Here is a 16211-nt window from a genome sequence, read left to right as displayed (position 1 = left end):
TGTGGTGGCTGTTTTTTGGGATCTGCCAGTTAGTAGGAGACTGCTCTTTAACTCCCGAGGGCGATGCGCTCTGCTCCAGCCATCAGAGCCTGCCAGAGAGTCTGCCGGTGCCTGTTGTCTGGGTTTGGGGGTCAAGTAGATGGGAGGCAGCCGGAACAGTTGTCGGAACGGACAGGCTCCTTCGTAGGGCCCGTGAGGTCGCGAGCGGAGCTATCCCGAAACGAGCCGAGAGAGGCCCCCGAGTCTGGTGGTGAGGGGAGTGAGGCGCTGGTAGAGATCTGTCAGAAGAGACGTTTCCTCAGTGGCACCAAGCAGCAGCTTAGCCGAGATTCTCTTCTAAACGGATGCCACCCCGGCCTTGGCCCCTTGGGCATAGAGTTGCGGAAGAACCTGGCAGCCGAATGGTGGTCCTCGGTGGTGGTGTTCAGGGAGCAGGTCTTCCCGGTAGACGCCCTCCATCGTGAACCAGGTCCTTCACTGCCCGTGGACAATGGCTTCAGGTTAGTTTCTGCAGAAACGCTGCGCGAAATCTTGCAAGACAAAGAGCTGAGTAAGGAACAGCTAGTAGCATTTCTTGAGAACTTACTAAACACTTCTGGGAAACTACGGGAGAGCCTTCTTCACGGTATGCTTCAAGATTTCATGCTTCAAAATAGGTGTCGGGGGTGGAAAGGCAATCTCGCTCGATTTCACGAATTGCAACTGGCAATTCACGTGGAAAGGAAATTACCTGGATCTGTCTTCTTAACGTAGTTGGGTTTATTGACAATCTTGCTACCTTGGAGACGACTGGTTCATGGGATCGTTATTGTTTCTTAAAAGAATCTGGTTCAAGGATCTAGTAAAACTGTTTCCCAAGGCAACCGTAGTATTTTGGAGTTCAATTGAGTAGTCCTAGAATTAGGACCTAAGTTAAATCGCGTGTTTGAATCGTTGGTTCATTGTTACTAAAATACTAACAAGTATTTCCACAGTTACTCTTCTTCTTTTTTTTTTAAACACACAGAAGACTTAGCAAGAGCTCGTTTTGGGGCTTCCCGTGGTGGTCCAGGGTTAAGACTCCAAGCTTCCAGTGCAAGGGTGTGGCTTTGATCCCGGGTCAGGGAACTCAGATCCCATATGCCGCATAGCCAAATTAAAAAAAAAAAAAGAGCTCGTTTTTCCAGAGTAACAAGAAAATGCCCTCCCTCAGTTTTTCTTACTGATCTACATAATCTGTTGTTTGAAGAGCCCTTCAGGTAATTTTTTAATTGGCAGAATAATAGGACTGATCAAGTTTTATAAGTGATTCTTGAGTGAATACACAGAACTTTGTAGGGCACAGTATACCTTTAAAGTTAAATAGTAAATGATAGTAGAGATCCTGGGGTGGGGGGGGAATTAGATTTTTTATTTTTTAAAGCATCTCATCTTTGCAACATGTTATCCTTGCCATTTTTTTTTTTAATTAAGAGGTACTAGGAAGTAATTTGAAATAACCAATGTCCATGGTCTCTGAAAATTAGTACCTATATTATAACCTTTTAAAGATTTCCTTAAATAAACTAAGGCAAACTTAAACTGTTGAGTAAATGTGACAATTTTGATTTGAACTACTTTAATTATTCACGATGGTTTTCCTTTAGGGAAGTTAAATCACTGTTCATTACCATGTCCCAAAACAAATCAATTTTTTCTTTCCTATGAGAAAATGAAACATAGCTGTCTTAGATTCATGAAAGTATTTATTGATGAGCCAGACATTCTCTTCCCTTTAAGAAACTTAAATCCATGCATTTGCCTGATCTTTCGGTTGTCTAGTGCTTCTAGCTTTCAAGTACCAGTTTGCCATTTCTTTCTATGCCCCATGCCCTTGCCTTCTTTATCTCATGTCTGAACTATTGTGGTAGCCTCTGCGTATGAATACTTTGGCCACCTGATGCGAAGAGCGGACTCATTTGAAAAGACCCTGATGCTGGGAAAGATTGAAGGAGAGAGGAGAAGGGGATGACAGAGGATGAGATGGTTGGATGGCATCACCGACTCAATGGACATGAGTTTGAGTAAACTGCAGGAGTTGGTGATGGACAGGGAAGCCTGGCGTGCTGCAGTCCATGAGGTCGCAAAGAATCGGACACGACTGAGTGACTGAACTGATCTAAGTATGAACGGTTTTTTTAAATTCTCAGCCATTATATCTCCAAAGATCGCTGCTGCCCTATTCTCTTTCTTCCGTCCTGTGATTAGTTTCACATATGTTAGACTTCCCCCAGCTTGTTGCCAACTTTCTTGAACACATTGATCACATTTTAAAGTCCGGTCTGATAACTCAGTTATGTCTGTTTCTAGTATCTCTGTTACTCTGGACTTTTGTTCATTTGGACTTTTCTCTTGATTTTCTAAGTAATTTGTGTGTTAATTATAGAGATAAATTGAAGCTCTGGGTGACGTTTTCTTCTATCTGTGGGCTAACGGGTGGGGATTACTTTTGCTCTGGGCAGGCAGTTAGGGCATATTTATCCAGAAAGTTCATTGACAGCTTCGTTTTCACTTTACCCCTAGAAGGTAACCCTTTAGGTGTCCCTAGTGAAAGGCTGGGGTGTTTGCCAGGGCCCCTCTTTCTTATGACCTTCGGACTACAATTTTTATACTTCCCAGCCCCCAGCCCCGTACGATGTCAGTGTTTCAGCTTCTCAGCTCTGCTACTTCAGATTGGAAAAGCAACACTAAATGTTGCGTTCACCTGTCTCTCTTCCTTTCTCTCCAAATCTTGGACCCTCAGTCCTTACTGCCTTGATAGCTCTCTTGTGTCTTTAAACAGATTTTTTAAAGTTTCTCGGCCAAGCTTTTCTTGTCAACCAGCTTGCCAGTTATTACGGGAAGTGGAAATCTCAAGTAACTGTTGAACACAGTGTCGTCATTTAGTGAGAATAGGTGTAAGAAATCTTCAACTTTGGTTTATTCTAAGTAGAAATGTTGAAATTATAGTTCTGAAGCTGTTTTACATATATTTTGTGCATGCCTGCTCAGTTGTGTCCAACTCTGAGCAAATAGACCCATGGATAGATTTATTAGGAACCAAGATTTTCACTGTAAGGAAAAAGATACAAAGCAGATAAGGATAAACTTTGTAATATTAAATTTGAATTGACTATCAGTATGAACTTATTTTAAAAATACATATTTCCTAACTTTCTTTGTTGAAAAGGCCTAGAAACAACGACAATAGCAGTGAGCACACCTAGAATTAAGTTTCTAAAAGGAAGCAGTACTTGGAGAAATGGCTCATTCCAGGTCTGGGACAGGGACAATATAAGGTGACTTTGGGACAGTTCATGGTGCTAGAAAGCAAAAAATTACTAGAAGACTAAGTATTGTTATTCAGTCGCTAAGTTGTGTCCGACTCTTTGCGACCCCATGGACTGCAGTGCACCAGGCTTCCCTGTCCTTCACTATCTCCCAGAATTTGCTCAGATTCATGTCAGTTGAGTCAGTGATGCCATCCCGCTATCTCACCATCCCCTTCTTCTTTTGCCTTCAGTCTTTTCCAGCATCAGGGTCTTTGTCATTGAGTCAGCTCTTCCCCTCAGGTGGCCAAAGTATTGGAGCTTCAGCACCAGTCCTTCCAATGAATATTTAGGGTTGATTTCCTTTAGGATTGACTGCTTTGATCTCCTTGTGGTCCAAGGGACTCTCAAGAGTCTTCTCCAGCACCACAATCCAAAAGCATCAGTTCTTTGGCACTCAGCCTTCTTTATGGTCCAACTCTGATATTCATACATGACTACTGGAAAAACCATACCTTTGACTATACTATACAGAACTTTGTCGGCAAAGTGATGTCTCTGCTTTTTCATTCACTGTCTAGGTATGTCATAGCTTTCCTTCCAAGGAGGAGAAATGGGTTTATGATAAAAGGACATAGATACTGGCTTGAAGGAGATTCCCACTGGCTAAATATGGGGCAAATTGAACATTAAATTAAATATTGATGGTAATGGATGAGAACACATTAAATAAAAATCTAATCCACAGTGTTAATGAAAAAAATAAGTAATTAAGGCTCTTGGTAGAAAGAGGAGTTGAAGAGAGTTTGTTTTAATAGGAGCTGTGCAGTAAATATAGAAGGAATGCTGGAATAGAAAAACTACCTTTGTAATCCTTGATAGAATAATTCAAGCAGGGGTCATCAGTGAATTCTAAAAGATTGGATAGAAGATTTTTGGGGAGCAGGATAATAGTGGGGAATGGATATTCACTGCCTTAACTAGTTAATCTAAATCTGGTTTCATTAGAAATGGGATCATTTGATGCTAGGTTCCTCCTATTAGGATGCAATAAGACATAACATATCAACTCGGTAGTATTCTTGCTAAAAATGAAATCATAAGGGAACATTCAGACAAGTCTAATTTGAGAGTAATCTGTGACTGGACTGTACTCAAATCAAAAGTCAGTGTTATTAAAAGCAAAGTTGGAGAAGTCAGAGAAATAGTCTAGATTTAGAGTGATTTAAGAAACCTAATCAAAATGCAGAGTATTAACCTTAATTAGGGAGAAAAAGACAGCAATAAATGGCATTTGGGGGTGACAGAAAATAGAATATTGATCATATGTTAGATGAAATCATGACATGATTAATGGTGTAATAAAGGTGTACAGTGAATAGTTTTAATTTTAGGAGGTGCCTGCTGAAATGTTTGTGGTGAATAAGAAAAAGAAATGTGGCAAAATGTTTACAGTTGGTGAATCTAGGTGAAGGATTTACAGACGTTTATTGTACTATTCTTTCAACTTTCTTGTAGATTTGAAAATCTTCAAACTAAAAAGTTGGAGAGCACTACTTGAAATTAAGTGGTAATCAACTAAAATCTACTTTAGCTCCATGTTACTCTGCTGACTGCTATGTTAGCTGTATATTATTAATTTGTCTATAAATTGACCAAAATGATTGGGTTTATAAAACAGATTTATACAGTGATTGATTTATTTTTCAACAGGTGCCTTGGAGCACTATGTTAGTTACCTGGATCTGATAAACAAGAGGCTGCCTTTTGGCCTTGCTCAGATTGGAGTGTGTTTTCACCCTGTGTCTGATACTAAGCAGACCCCTGATGGTGTTAAAAGGTACACAGAAAATGGCATATAACTTGGCCTTGTGTTTAAGCACTTTCACTTTGGGATAGATTATATGATTTTCAAATAAATGATTATCTTATATTTCTGATATCCAAAGAATCGGTGAAAAGACTGAAGCTTCTCTGGTATGGTTTACTTCAGCAAGAACTGCAAGCCAGTGGCTTGATTTCTGGTTACGTCATCGACTCCTATGGTGGAGAAAGGTACTGCAATAATTAACCTTTAATTTAATAATGAATAGGCAAATTGTCTAAGTAAGAAGTAATACTTCTCTATAATAAATGAAATTTTATTTGATGTAGCTATGTTATATTTCTGAGATGGCTATAAAAATTAATAAGTACATATAAAAAAACTCTTAGTAATGATTTTCATTGTTCTGTAAGACAAAGTTACTTTGGTAAAGGTATTTGTTGATGTTTTGGTCAGAAACTTGTTGGTAAGACTTCAACAAAATAAAGTTCAAATTCTCTTACCTGGCATTCCTGACTGGTATAGAGTTTGACCCACTCTTACAGCTTTAGCTTTTCCTCCCAACCTCCATGAACCCTCCATGTTAATCAAATGGTCCTGTAATTTACAATCAGGTTTCAATGTAAGCCTAAGAGAGAAAAGCTGAAGTAAGCATTTTTGTCTTGCTGTTGTCTTATTACTCTAACTCTCAGAATCTCCAAATACTCACCTAAAATAAATGAAATGATCACAAATACTCAGGCTTATGGGAGGATGAGAATGGTATGTGATACTTTCTTCTGTATCTAAGTTCATGGTTCCTTCCCTTCTTGTTAATTGACCACAGAAAGGCTAAATAGCATCGGCAGTTATTCTCTGTAATTCGTTCAGATTAAAAAACAGTATTTTTAGCAGTATAGTCATTCATATTTAATTCAACTTAACAGGTCTTATATGGAACTTGACCCATTTCATTCAGTTGCTGCAGGCAACTTTACTTTTTAATGTTTATTTTAATATGTTAATAAGACAAACTTTCCTTTCCAGTTTGCTATGAGTCCATCTAACTTCAGCAGTGGAGACTGTCAGGATGAAGCAGGCCGAAAAGGAAACAAACTTTACTACAATTTTCCCTGGGGAAAGGAGCCAATAGAAACCCTGTGGAATCTAGGCGATCATGAACTTCTACACATGTATCCTGGAAGCGTGGCTCCGTTACACGTATGTTTTCCCTTGTTGCTCCTATGTATCCTTTACCCAGATTCTCTAACCATGATCATTTTTAAGACATACTTTTTAAAAAACCCTCTGACTTGTACATTTTATTATTTTTTAAAATTTTATTTATTAGTTTTCTGCTGAGTCAGGTCTTAGTTGTGGTGCACAGACTTAGTTGCCCCGTGGTATGTGGAATCTCAGTTCCCAGACCAGGGGTCGAACCCTTGTCCCCCGCGTTAGAAGGCAGATTCTTAACCACTGGACTACCCTGTGATCATTTCTGAACCATTTGAAAATTAACTGTAGACATGGTGGCTGGCCCAAGACTTCCCAGTACTTCAGTATACATTTCTCAAGTGTTACAAGGACTTACCTATATAACTGCAGTGCGGTCATTATGATCAGGAAAGTAACAGTAATCTGCTATTACTGTCAAATCCACAGAACCCTTCAAATGTAATCAGTTATTCCGATCTGTGCTTTATAGGTCCAGGATCCAATCTAGAATTGGATTTCAAGTAGATGTCACGTGTTCTTAGTCCCCTTCCTTTTATCTTTCCTTGTCTTTCATGACCTTGAGATTTTTGAAGAGTACAGGCCAGTTGCTCTGTAGAGCGTCCCTTGGTTGGAGCTTGCTTCATGTGCTTTTTGCTAGGCATGCCGCAGCAATGGTGCTGCCCTCTCCTCAGTGCATCACATCAGGAGGCATGTGATAGCAGTTTGTTACTGGTGATATCACTTTTATCACTTAATTAAGATGATCCTACCAGGTTTCTCCATTGTAAAGCTGATAAGTATTTTGAGGTTATTCATTGGCAAGTAATTAATAAGTCTTTTGTGGGCAGATACTTTACGTAAAAATAACCTGTTTCTCACCAAATTTTGACCTGCTGATGTTACAGCATCTTTCTTGCCCAAATCAATGATTACTGTGAGGGTTGCCAAAATGATAACTTTTAAATTAATTTCATCATTCTGTCTAGATTTATTGATCAGTTTGCATTCTGATTCTGTAAGTCTAAAATGTGATTTTAGGAGGTAGTTCTGCTGAATAATGCTTTAGTGTTGTTGTACTTTTCTATTGAGGGCCGAGACGGGCGGAAAAACGTGGTTCCTTCTGTTTTATCTATAAATGGAGACCTAGACCGAGGCATGCTGGCCTACCTCTATGATTCTTTCCAGCTAACAGAGAACTCCTTTACAAGAAAGAAAGATCTTCATAGAAAGGTACTTTGATATTTCAGAGACAGCCTTGGGAAGTTAAAAATACAGGTTTCTCCCCTCTTTTTTATGTTAGCGTACTTGGTTTCTAACATAAGCTCTGAATAATAATTTTTTTAATTGAAATATTTTTCAGGTTTCTTAGAGAATGTGGCCACAGGAATAATAAGCGGGTTCTTGCAGAATTAAAACCGGGAATCCCTACTGGGTAACCCTAAAGGCGTTTCTGTGTGATCTTGGGCAGCTAGAGAGCTCTCTCTGACTCTCAGCCCCTGAGCCTCTTCACTGATGGCTTCCACTTACATCAGAGCAAAATGTTAAATAGCAGTAAGACCAGCCAGACTTGTGCTATTGACCTCTCAGCTTCTGGTCTGACCCCAAGTGGCTGGTCACTGGATCACAGGAGCAAGCCATGGGTCTGGGTCAAGGAAAAGGCTTATCTTAGGATGTGCAGTTTTAGCATCCTTACGGGCTCGAAATCAAGAGAGAGGAGGGGTTGCAGCCGTAGAAGAGAAATGAAATGCCTAATGGAGCAAAATTTTGGAAGAAACAAGAAGGATTAAGACAGAATCAAGAATACATGTTGGTTGGTGGGGGGCGGGGGGTTGTCTTGAAAAGGATTACTTTAAACAGCACGGAGGAAAAACAATAGTATAGATAAAAATAGGCTGCCGGGGCTGTTTAGCCCTTGAAGGAAGCTTTACTCACATCCTTTGTTTTCTTGGGGAATTCAGAAGCAAGATTGTTAGCTTAAAATGTGGAGGAGTAGGGGTTTAAGTGGCAAGAGTTTAGAATAGTCCTATTCCCCTCAACTGTGACAGGGAGCGTCTCCAAATCAAAAGTTTTAACATGTTGAGTGCTCACCTGGCTTCAGATACCACCAGCTTGTAGCTCCACTCTGCACAGTTAGTGATTTATTATGCAGTGTTCATTTAGCCTGATGTGGCCATTCTGGGAGTTGGGATTTATGGGGCATTTGTGGCAAACAAACAAGGGAGAACCCTTCTTTCTTTTATACCCCACTTCCAAACCATCAGCAAAACCTCTCTGACTCTGTCTCCAACATATATCCTGAATCTGGCCTTTTCTTACCACCTCCCCTGCTTGAACTCTGATCTAAGCCACCATCATCCCCACCACCCTGTGCTGAGTGGCCCTTTGGAACATTCATGTTACTCGGCTCCTCTGCTTTAAACCCTCCAGTGAGCTCCTCTTCTTACTCTGGGGAAAAGCTCAAGCCCCTTAAAATGTTTTACAAAACCTTTTTCTTTTTGACCTCCAACTCATCTCCACGTTACTCAGTCTGCTCCAGCAATACAGACATCATTGTTGTTTCTAGAACATGCCAGGTGTGCCCCCAGAGCCATGTCATCAGTTCTCCCCTTTGTCTGAGTGCTCTTCCTCCAAACGCACAAGTCTTGCCCCTCAATCCACTTTCAAATCTTTGCTCAAATGTCACCTCAGAGAGGAGACTTTCTCTTATCACCTTATTTAAAACTGCAAACAGCCCTCCCCTAGCCCACCCCTTGCCAACACATATCTTCTTTCTTTCTTTTTTAAGCACTTACTACCTTGAAATACAGAGCTTCCCTGGTGCCTCAGACGGTAAAGCGTCTGCCTGCACATGGGAGACCCTGGGTTTGATACCTGGGTTGGGAAGATCTCCTGGAGAAGGCAATGGCAGCCCACTCCAGTACTCTTGCCTGAAAAATCCCTGGTAGGCTACAGTCCATGGGGTCGCAAAGAGTCGGACACGACTGAGCGACTTCACTTGCTTTTCTTTTCCTACCTTCAAATGTATTACTTTTTTGTTTTGTTATCTTCTCCCCATCATGAGGGACGGGGATTTTTGTCCCCGCCGCCTAGAACTGCTTCTCGTACCAAGTGTTAAATGGCTGAATGAATGTGTAGCGTGATGGGTTTTGGCAGAGAAAGTGCGAGTGATAAGGCGCGTGGCGCAGGCTGGGTAGTGAAGGCAGCAGTTCCTTCGAAAGGGCATTTCAACTGAGGGAAATGGAGTTGTCAGGAGAGAGGGGAGCATCAAGTGGGTGTCTTTCTGCAGAATGCCTAAGTGCAGAAATCTATGGCAGCTGACCGTAGATGACTGCTAGCTTCATTTTCACACAGAAAATTTTAACTGTTGAAGAAGCTTCGTGTTTGTTGGTGCTTGTCCTTTTTACCCCTGCTCTTTAAATTGTTTTAGGTGCTTAAACTTCACCCTTGTTTGGCCCCTATTAAAGTTGCTTTGGATGTGGGACGAGGCCCAACAGTGGAACTAAGACAGGTGGGTTAAATAAGTTTAATGTCTTGATTTCAACTATAACCATTATTCCAAATAAATGAGTAGTTTGCCATCTAAGTTTTATTTTGATTCATTTAAAAACTTTTTTAACTAAATAATGAACTGTGGATAAATACTGTGATTAATTAATGCAATTTGGAATATAGCATACAAAAGAAACTGAATACACTTGCATGGATTTTGCTGTTAATGTCATGCTAAGTCATAATTGCATTTTTTAAAATGAGTATACATAATTTTGGTGATTAAAATATTTGTACAGAAGTCTAGTGAGTAACTTCTTAGCTTTTCTCTTTTTAACACTTTTTTTTTTAATTGGAGGATAATTGCTTTACAGTGTTGTGTTGGATTCTGCCATTCAACAACTCGAATCAGCCATAATTATATGTATATCCCCCAGCTCTTGAACCTCCCTCCACTCTCCCACCCACCCCTCTAGACCGTCACAGAGCAGCAGGTTGGGCTCCTTGTGTTATATAGCAGCTTCCCGCTAGCTAGCTACTTTACCCAGAATAGTGTTATGTCTGGGCTTCCTTGGTAGCTCAGCTGGTAAAGACTCCGCCTGTAGTATAGGAGACCCTGGTTCGATTTCTGGGTTGGGAAGATCCCCTGGAGAAGGGATAGGCTACCCGCTCCAGTATTGGGCTTCCCAGGTGACTCAGATGGTAAAGAATCTGCCTGCAGTGCAGGAGACCTGGGTTCGAGCCCTGGGTTGGGGAGATCCCCTGGAGGAGGGCATGGCAGCCCACTCCAGTATGCTTGCCTGGAGAACTCCCTTGGACAGAGGAGCCTGGTGGGCTGCAGTCCACGGGGTCTCAGAGTCAGACGCGACTGAGCGGCTCAGCACAGCACGGTGTCTTATACGTCAGCGCTGCTCTCTCAGTTGGTCCCAGCCTCGGCTTCCCTCACTGTGTCCACAAGTCTGTTCTCTGAGTCTCCCTCTCTGTTCCTTCCCTGCAGACAGGTTCATCAGTGCTGTTTTTCTAGATTCCATATATATGCATTAACATACAATATTTGTTTTTCTGACTTCACTCTGTATAACAGGCTCTGGGTTTATCCACCTCACTAGAACTGACTCAGATTCATCCCTTCTTGTGGCTGAATAATACTCCACTGTGTATATGCACCACATCTCCTCCGTCCATTCATCCGACAGTGGACATCTAGGTTGCTTCCATGCCCTCGCCTTTGTAAATAGTGCTGCAGTGAACATTGGGTTACATGTGTCTTTTTGAATTGTGGTTTTCTCAGGGTATACGCCCAGTAGTGGGATTGCTGGATCATATGGTGGTTTTATTCTTAGTTTTTTAAGGAATCTCCATTGCTGTTCTCCAGTGGCACTATCAATTTACAATCTCACCAATGGTACGAGAGGGTTCCCTTTTCTCCCTGTCCTCTCCAGCCTTTATTGTTTGTAGACCTTTTTGATGATGGCCATTCTGACCGGAGTGAAGTGATATCTCATTGTAGTTTTGATTTGCATTTCTCTAACACTGAATGATGTTAAGCATCTTTTCATGTGTTTATTGGCCAACTTAACATTTTGATACTTGTTGGTATCAGCACAAGCTCTAGATTTGCAATCTTATTTTATTTTTTAATATATCTGGTCAAATTAAATACTGTTAAAAACAGCCGGGGCCTGTTCGGCAGTCATTTCTGTCTGGGTGACTCAGACCATCCGGGACTGAGTGAGGACTCTTGAAAGATTAACTGGCTTTCTCGAGCTCTTGGGAAGGGTCTGGGAAGGTGGTGATAATGAGCTCAGGGAAAGGGAAAGAGAATGGCCTGATTTCCACATTTGCCCCCAGGATTGAGGAAGACTTCCCAAACACCCAGAAGGTACCAAGTTCCTAGGGAGTTTTTTTTTGCTTGCAGGACAAAGAAGTCTGCCTCTTAGATTTTCATGATTGCTACTGCAGGCCCTTTTCTGTTTCATTTTGTTTCCAGGAAGAATAGTACTACTTGGTGCCCCAGGTGTTTTACCAAACGAGTAGTATCTGTTCTGTTCTTAACTTTTTTCCTCAGCTTTATGACAGAGAGAATCCTTATGCCTGTAACTTTCTGGGCCATGGAAGAGGTTTTGTGGGTTGTTTTTACAGGGATCAGATTTTGGGATAAAATGAACATGTAGCCTTAATTTCACTATATCAGTTAGATTGCTCTCCAAACTGGCTGCCCCTGTTTGTGGACTCGTCTGTGACATGAGGGCTCTCATTTCCCCATGTCTTCACCTGGGCTTAATCATGCGGAGAGCTTTTTCTTTCCTCTTCCACCTTCTGTTAGGAAGAGGTCATTTTCTGCTGGCAGCCACTAACTCACTAAAACTCCTATTAGTCTTTTTCCTGTTGCTTTCTAAGATTTATTAATATCTTTATTCTCGTTTGTCCCCAGAATACCATATACCTTAACACCCCTTTACTTTGCTCTGGTCTTTCCCTGGGAACTTGCTAGAAATGCAGATTCTTGCCAAACCTGCTGAATCAGAAACTCTGGGGTGAGGCTGAGCCATCTGTGTTTTGCAAGCCCTCCAGGTGTTACTGAAGGTACAGTTTGAGACCCAGTGCTCTAGTGTAAGCACATGCTCTCACGTGACCCTTCCGCTCGCCCTTACCCTCCCCCTCCCCACCACGGACATTTGGTAAAGTTTGGGGACAGTTTTGGTTGTCACAAGGTGAGGGAGAGTGCTCCAGGCATCTGATGAAGGCCAGGGATACTGCTAAACATCTTGCGTCAGCAGCACCAGTGAGGAAAATTTTGCTTTAGAGTTTTTAGTTTTGGATTGTTACGGGCATTTTAAATTTTTCTTTTTTCCTTTTTTTTTGCATCACCATTTTTAAGAAAACAGTAAAGTAAACTGTCGTTTACTCATTATTTCTGTATTTTCCATCAGGCCTTTGTCTCCAGCATTCCACTGATGCTAAGCAGTCATTCTCTGTTCCTGAAACATTTTCTTTAGTTGGCTTCAGGAATACCACTTTCCTAGTTTTCTTCATACTTTTCTGGCTTCTTACTTTTCTTTGATGTCTCTTCTCTTCAGTCCTCAAGTCTCAGATGAGTTAACATAACCCTTTGGACTTAACTGCTTTTTTTCTGATAGACTCTATTTTGCTTTTGTGTTTTGAGTGATGATAATAAAAATTCTTATATTTAGTGTAAAAATCTGAGAGATTTGCATTTAGTATTCATGGCTCAGACTGTAAAGAGTCTACCTGCAATGCAGGAGACCTGGGTTCAATCCCTGGGTTGGGAAGATCCCTGGGGATGGGAATAGCCACCCCTCCAGTATTCTTGCCTGGAAAATTCCATGGACAGAGAAGCCTGGCCAGCTGTGGTCCATGCAGTCTCAAAGAGTCGGATACAACTGAACAACGAACACGCTCTGCAGTGTTTAAATTCTTAAGAAATATACAGTTTATAAATATACAATATATAAAATTATGAACAATATTATGTAATTAAAGGGGTTTATGCCCATTTTAAATATTGAAAAAGATGATTGGTGGTTTCATAAAAATAGGGTGCTATTTCTATCTACTTTTCTTTCGTATTCAGGGTTTTTGTGTTTCTCTCTAGGTTTGTCAAGGGCTGTTTAATGAATTACTAGAGAATGGAATTTCTGTGTGGCCTGGTTATTTGGAAACCGTGCAGTCTTCACTGGAACAACTTTATTCAAAGTGAGAATTATCTTTTTGGTTGCTAAAAAAAATTGTATTTATTCAGAGTTTTTGATTATCTGATGTTTCTTTACTTTATGAGTAACAAACCTCTTCTGAATATGTATCTATAATGTCATTTAAAATTATTCCTAACTGTTCTATTTACAGAACCACACATACCCTTAGTTAATTGCTACAGCAGGAGGCAATACTCAGCAGGTATATTCAACCATGCGCTATGTGAAACCTCAGGACTCCTATGTGTCCTATGAGGTTTGTGTGCTATGAAGTATGTGTCCCTGAGGTTTGCAGTTTATCAGGAATGGAATTACTCCCATTAGAGGCATTTGTTGAATCAGGACTGTGGGAACCTGAGTGGAGTGCCTTTTTCTTGCTCGTTCTCAGGTTGAGTAGAAGGTAATTTCATTCCAGAGAACAGGGAACCGGTTTTCTCAGTTGATCGGTGCCTCTGTTTACTTGATTACTTAAGACTGAAACCTGGATATTGTCCGGCACGCCTCCCTCTCCCTTACAGTCCGCGCCCAGTCTGTCGCTGACTCTTGTCTTCCTCCTAAATGTATCACGTCCATTTCTCCCCATCTTCACTGTCCCTACTCAAGTTAAGGCTGCTGGTATCTCTTGGCTGAATCACTGGGCTAATCTCCTAATCGATCTCCCTGTCTCTAGTCTTAGCCTTGTTATTTCCAATGACTTCTATTTTCCAATAAAACAGTTCATTTCCCTTACTTTGGGGTTTATTTTTTTCAGCTTTTTGTGTCAAGTACTTATCTTTTAGGTGATAAGTTGTAAAGCTCAGTGTCTTGTTCCTCAGTTCTCTAGTAAATATACTTACTTATTAAATATACCTTTCAGATGATGTCAGAAGAAAAATCGGTTTCTATAGATAGAGCAACTGATGGTTTTATCATATATAAAATGAAGTAGTAGTGCTTGAACCTTCCAGTGTTCTCAGTTCTAAAATCTTACCCTTTGAGTCTTAAGGACACTACCAAGTTACATCTGTTCTTTACATAGTAAAGGCTTTATGTCTCAGGATATTTATTTTCTTTGTCCCAGAATATGTTCATTCAGATATATATTAAGCACCTACTATATTTTATGTACTTTGATACAGCAACGAACAAGAGAGCAAAGTTTCCTGTTCTTGTGATGCTTCTGTTGTAGTGGGCTAGAGTAGACAGCAGACAAGTAAGTAGGTGAATAAGATAGTTTCTGGTGGAGTCCCACAAAGAAGAGAAATATTAATGACCTAGTGTGTGACTGGGTAAGCAAAAAGAAGGCCAGTGTGGAATGTATTCAGTTATTGCTAAACTAGAAACTGTACGTTAGCATACTAAGTTATATATTAAACATGGGTTTTGGTATCATTTGTTGTGCACTGGATCTTAATATTAGAATAGTTGTATAAGAGAGTTGGGTCTAAAATAATTTTCTTGGATTGTGTCCACATACCAAAAGGCCGAGGTTAGTCTGAGGTTCATACGTAATATCATCCCAAATGATGTGTTGAGATACCAATATTTCTTTCTTTTTTTTTTTTCTGACTGTATTTATTTCTTATGTTTTATTTTCTTTTATGGCTTCCAAGCTATTACAATAAGTCAGAAATTTTCTGAAGATTTTACTTTGAAAATGATTCAGAAACTTCAGAAAATTATTTTCTGTGTTTAGCTCTCAAGCACTGTCTTTGAGTTTTGTGGCTCTGGAAAGTGACATTGCTTCCAGAGTAATTAATGCTGGTAATGTAGTAAATTTCCAATTTATATTTGCGCTCATATGTTTTGGTTAACTACTTTTTTTCTTAGATATGATGAAATGAGTATCCTCTTCACAGTGTTGATTACTGAAGCTACTTTGGAGAATGGATTAATACAGTTGAGAAGCAGAGACACCACAATGAAGGAGATGATGCATATATCCAAAGTAAAAGACTTTTTAACTAAATATATATCATCAGCTAAGAATGTATAGATTTCAATATTTGTATAATAAATATTCACCTTTCCTAAGCTGGTTGTCTTATTTAACTTTGTTATTGTTGTTTAACCCGTTTGCACTTAAGAAGTGGATGTTTTTGGTGCTTTGTTGTTTCATTGTTTTTACTACTTTTTGATGTATTTCATGGTATCAGAAATATTTTCAACTATAAGGAAAAGACTACTCTACTAGATTAAGCAAATTGGGGTTTGTTTTTCTAATAATAAGCAATCAAGGGTTTAGACTGTCCAGAGCTGGTGTAATTTTTTCCTCTATAGTAGTTAGGGACCAAGGCTCTTGCTATCTTTCCACCATCTTTAGTATATGGCTTATATCTTTCTACTTGTTGCTTCTTGGTCCCAAGGCGGCTGCTGTATTTCTAACCTTCTCAGCTACACCCTGGTTAGAAAGAAAGCCAAAGAGATAAGAACTGGCCAGCCATGACTCTTTCCCTTTTTTTTCAATTAGGAAAGTAAATGCTTTCCCAAACATCCTAACCAGAAGACTTGTTTACTTTTATTCATCAGAACTGAATCACACATTCATTACTGGGCTAGTCATTGTCCAAGGGCGTGAGGATATCATGATTAATTTGGATCAAAGACACTTTATCCTTTGGTGCTACAGTACTGTCTTTCAGTCTCTGAAATGGGTTTTGTTATCAGGAAAGCAAAGGTCTTTATGCACACTCTCAGATATCAAAGATTAACCTAAAATTAAATTAGGACATTTATTGGTTT

General features: G+C 40.2%; 1 protein-coding gene across 1 annotated transcript; it reads left to right on the top strand.

Moving 5' to 3' along the window:
• The first annotated feature begins 13 nt into the window (after positions 1-13).
• Positions 14-15465, top strand: POLG2 (DNA polymerase gamma 2, accessory subunit). The gene is made up of 8 exons (XM_068978282.1): positions 14-625; positions 4980-5106; positions 5216-5321; positions 6118-6291; positions 7375-7515; positions 9713-9793; positions 13391-13491; positions 15300-15465. The coding sequence occupies exons 1-8, from the start codon at positions 64-66 to the stop codon at positions 15463-15465; spliced, it is 1458 nt and encodes a 485-aa protein (XP_068834383.1). The 5' UTR covers positions 14-63.
• The last annotated feature ends 746 nt before the right edge of the window (positions 15466-16211 follow it).

Source organism: Capricornis sumatraensis, chromosome 8, assembly GCF_032405125.1.
Source record: "Capricornis sumatraensis isolate serow.1 chromosome 8, serow.2, whole genome shotgun sequence".
NCBI lineage: Eukaryota > Metazoa > Chordata > Mammalia > Artiodactyla > Bovidae > Capricornis > Capricornis sumatraensis.
The sequence above is the reverse complement of the archived record's forward strand: the minus strand, read 5'-3'. Positions and strand labels throughout refer to the sequence as shown.

Excerpts from the sequence above, each read along its gene's own strand:
- POLG2 (XM_068978282.1), top strand. The coding sequence starts at position 64 with ATGCGCTCTGCTCCAGCCATCAGAGCCTGCCAGAGAGTCTGCCGGTGC. Across the intron at positions 5,322-6,117 it reads GACTCCTATGGTGGAGAAAG|TTTGCTATGAGTCCATCTAA; the intron begins GTACTGCAATAA and ends TTTCCTTTCCAG. Across the intron at positions 7,516-9,712 it reads AGAAAGATCTTCATAGAAAG|GTGCTTAAACTTCACCCTTG; the intron begins GTACTTTGATAT and ends AAATTGTTTTAG.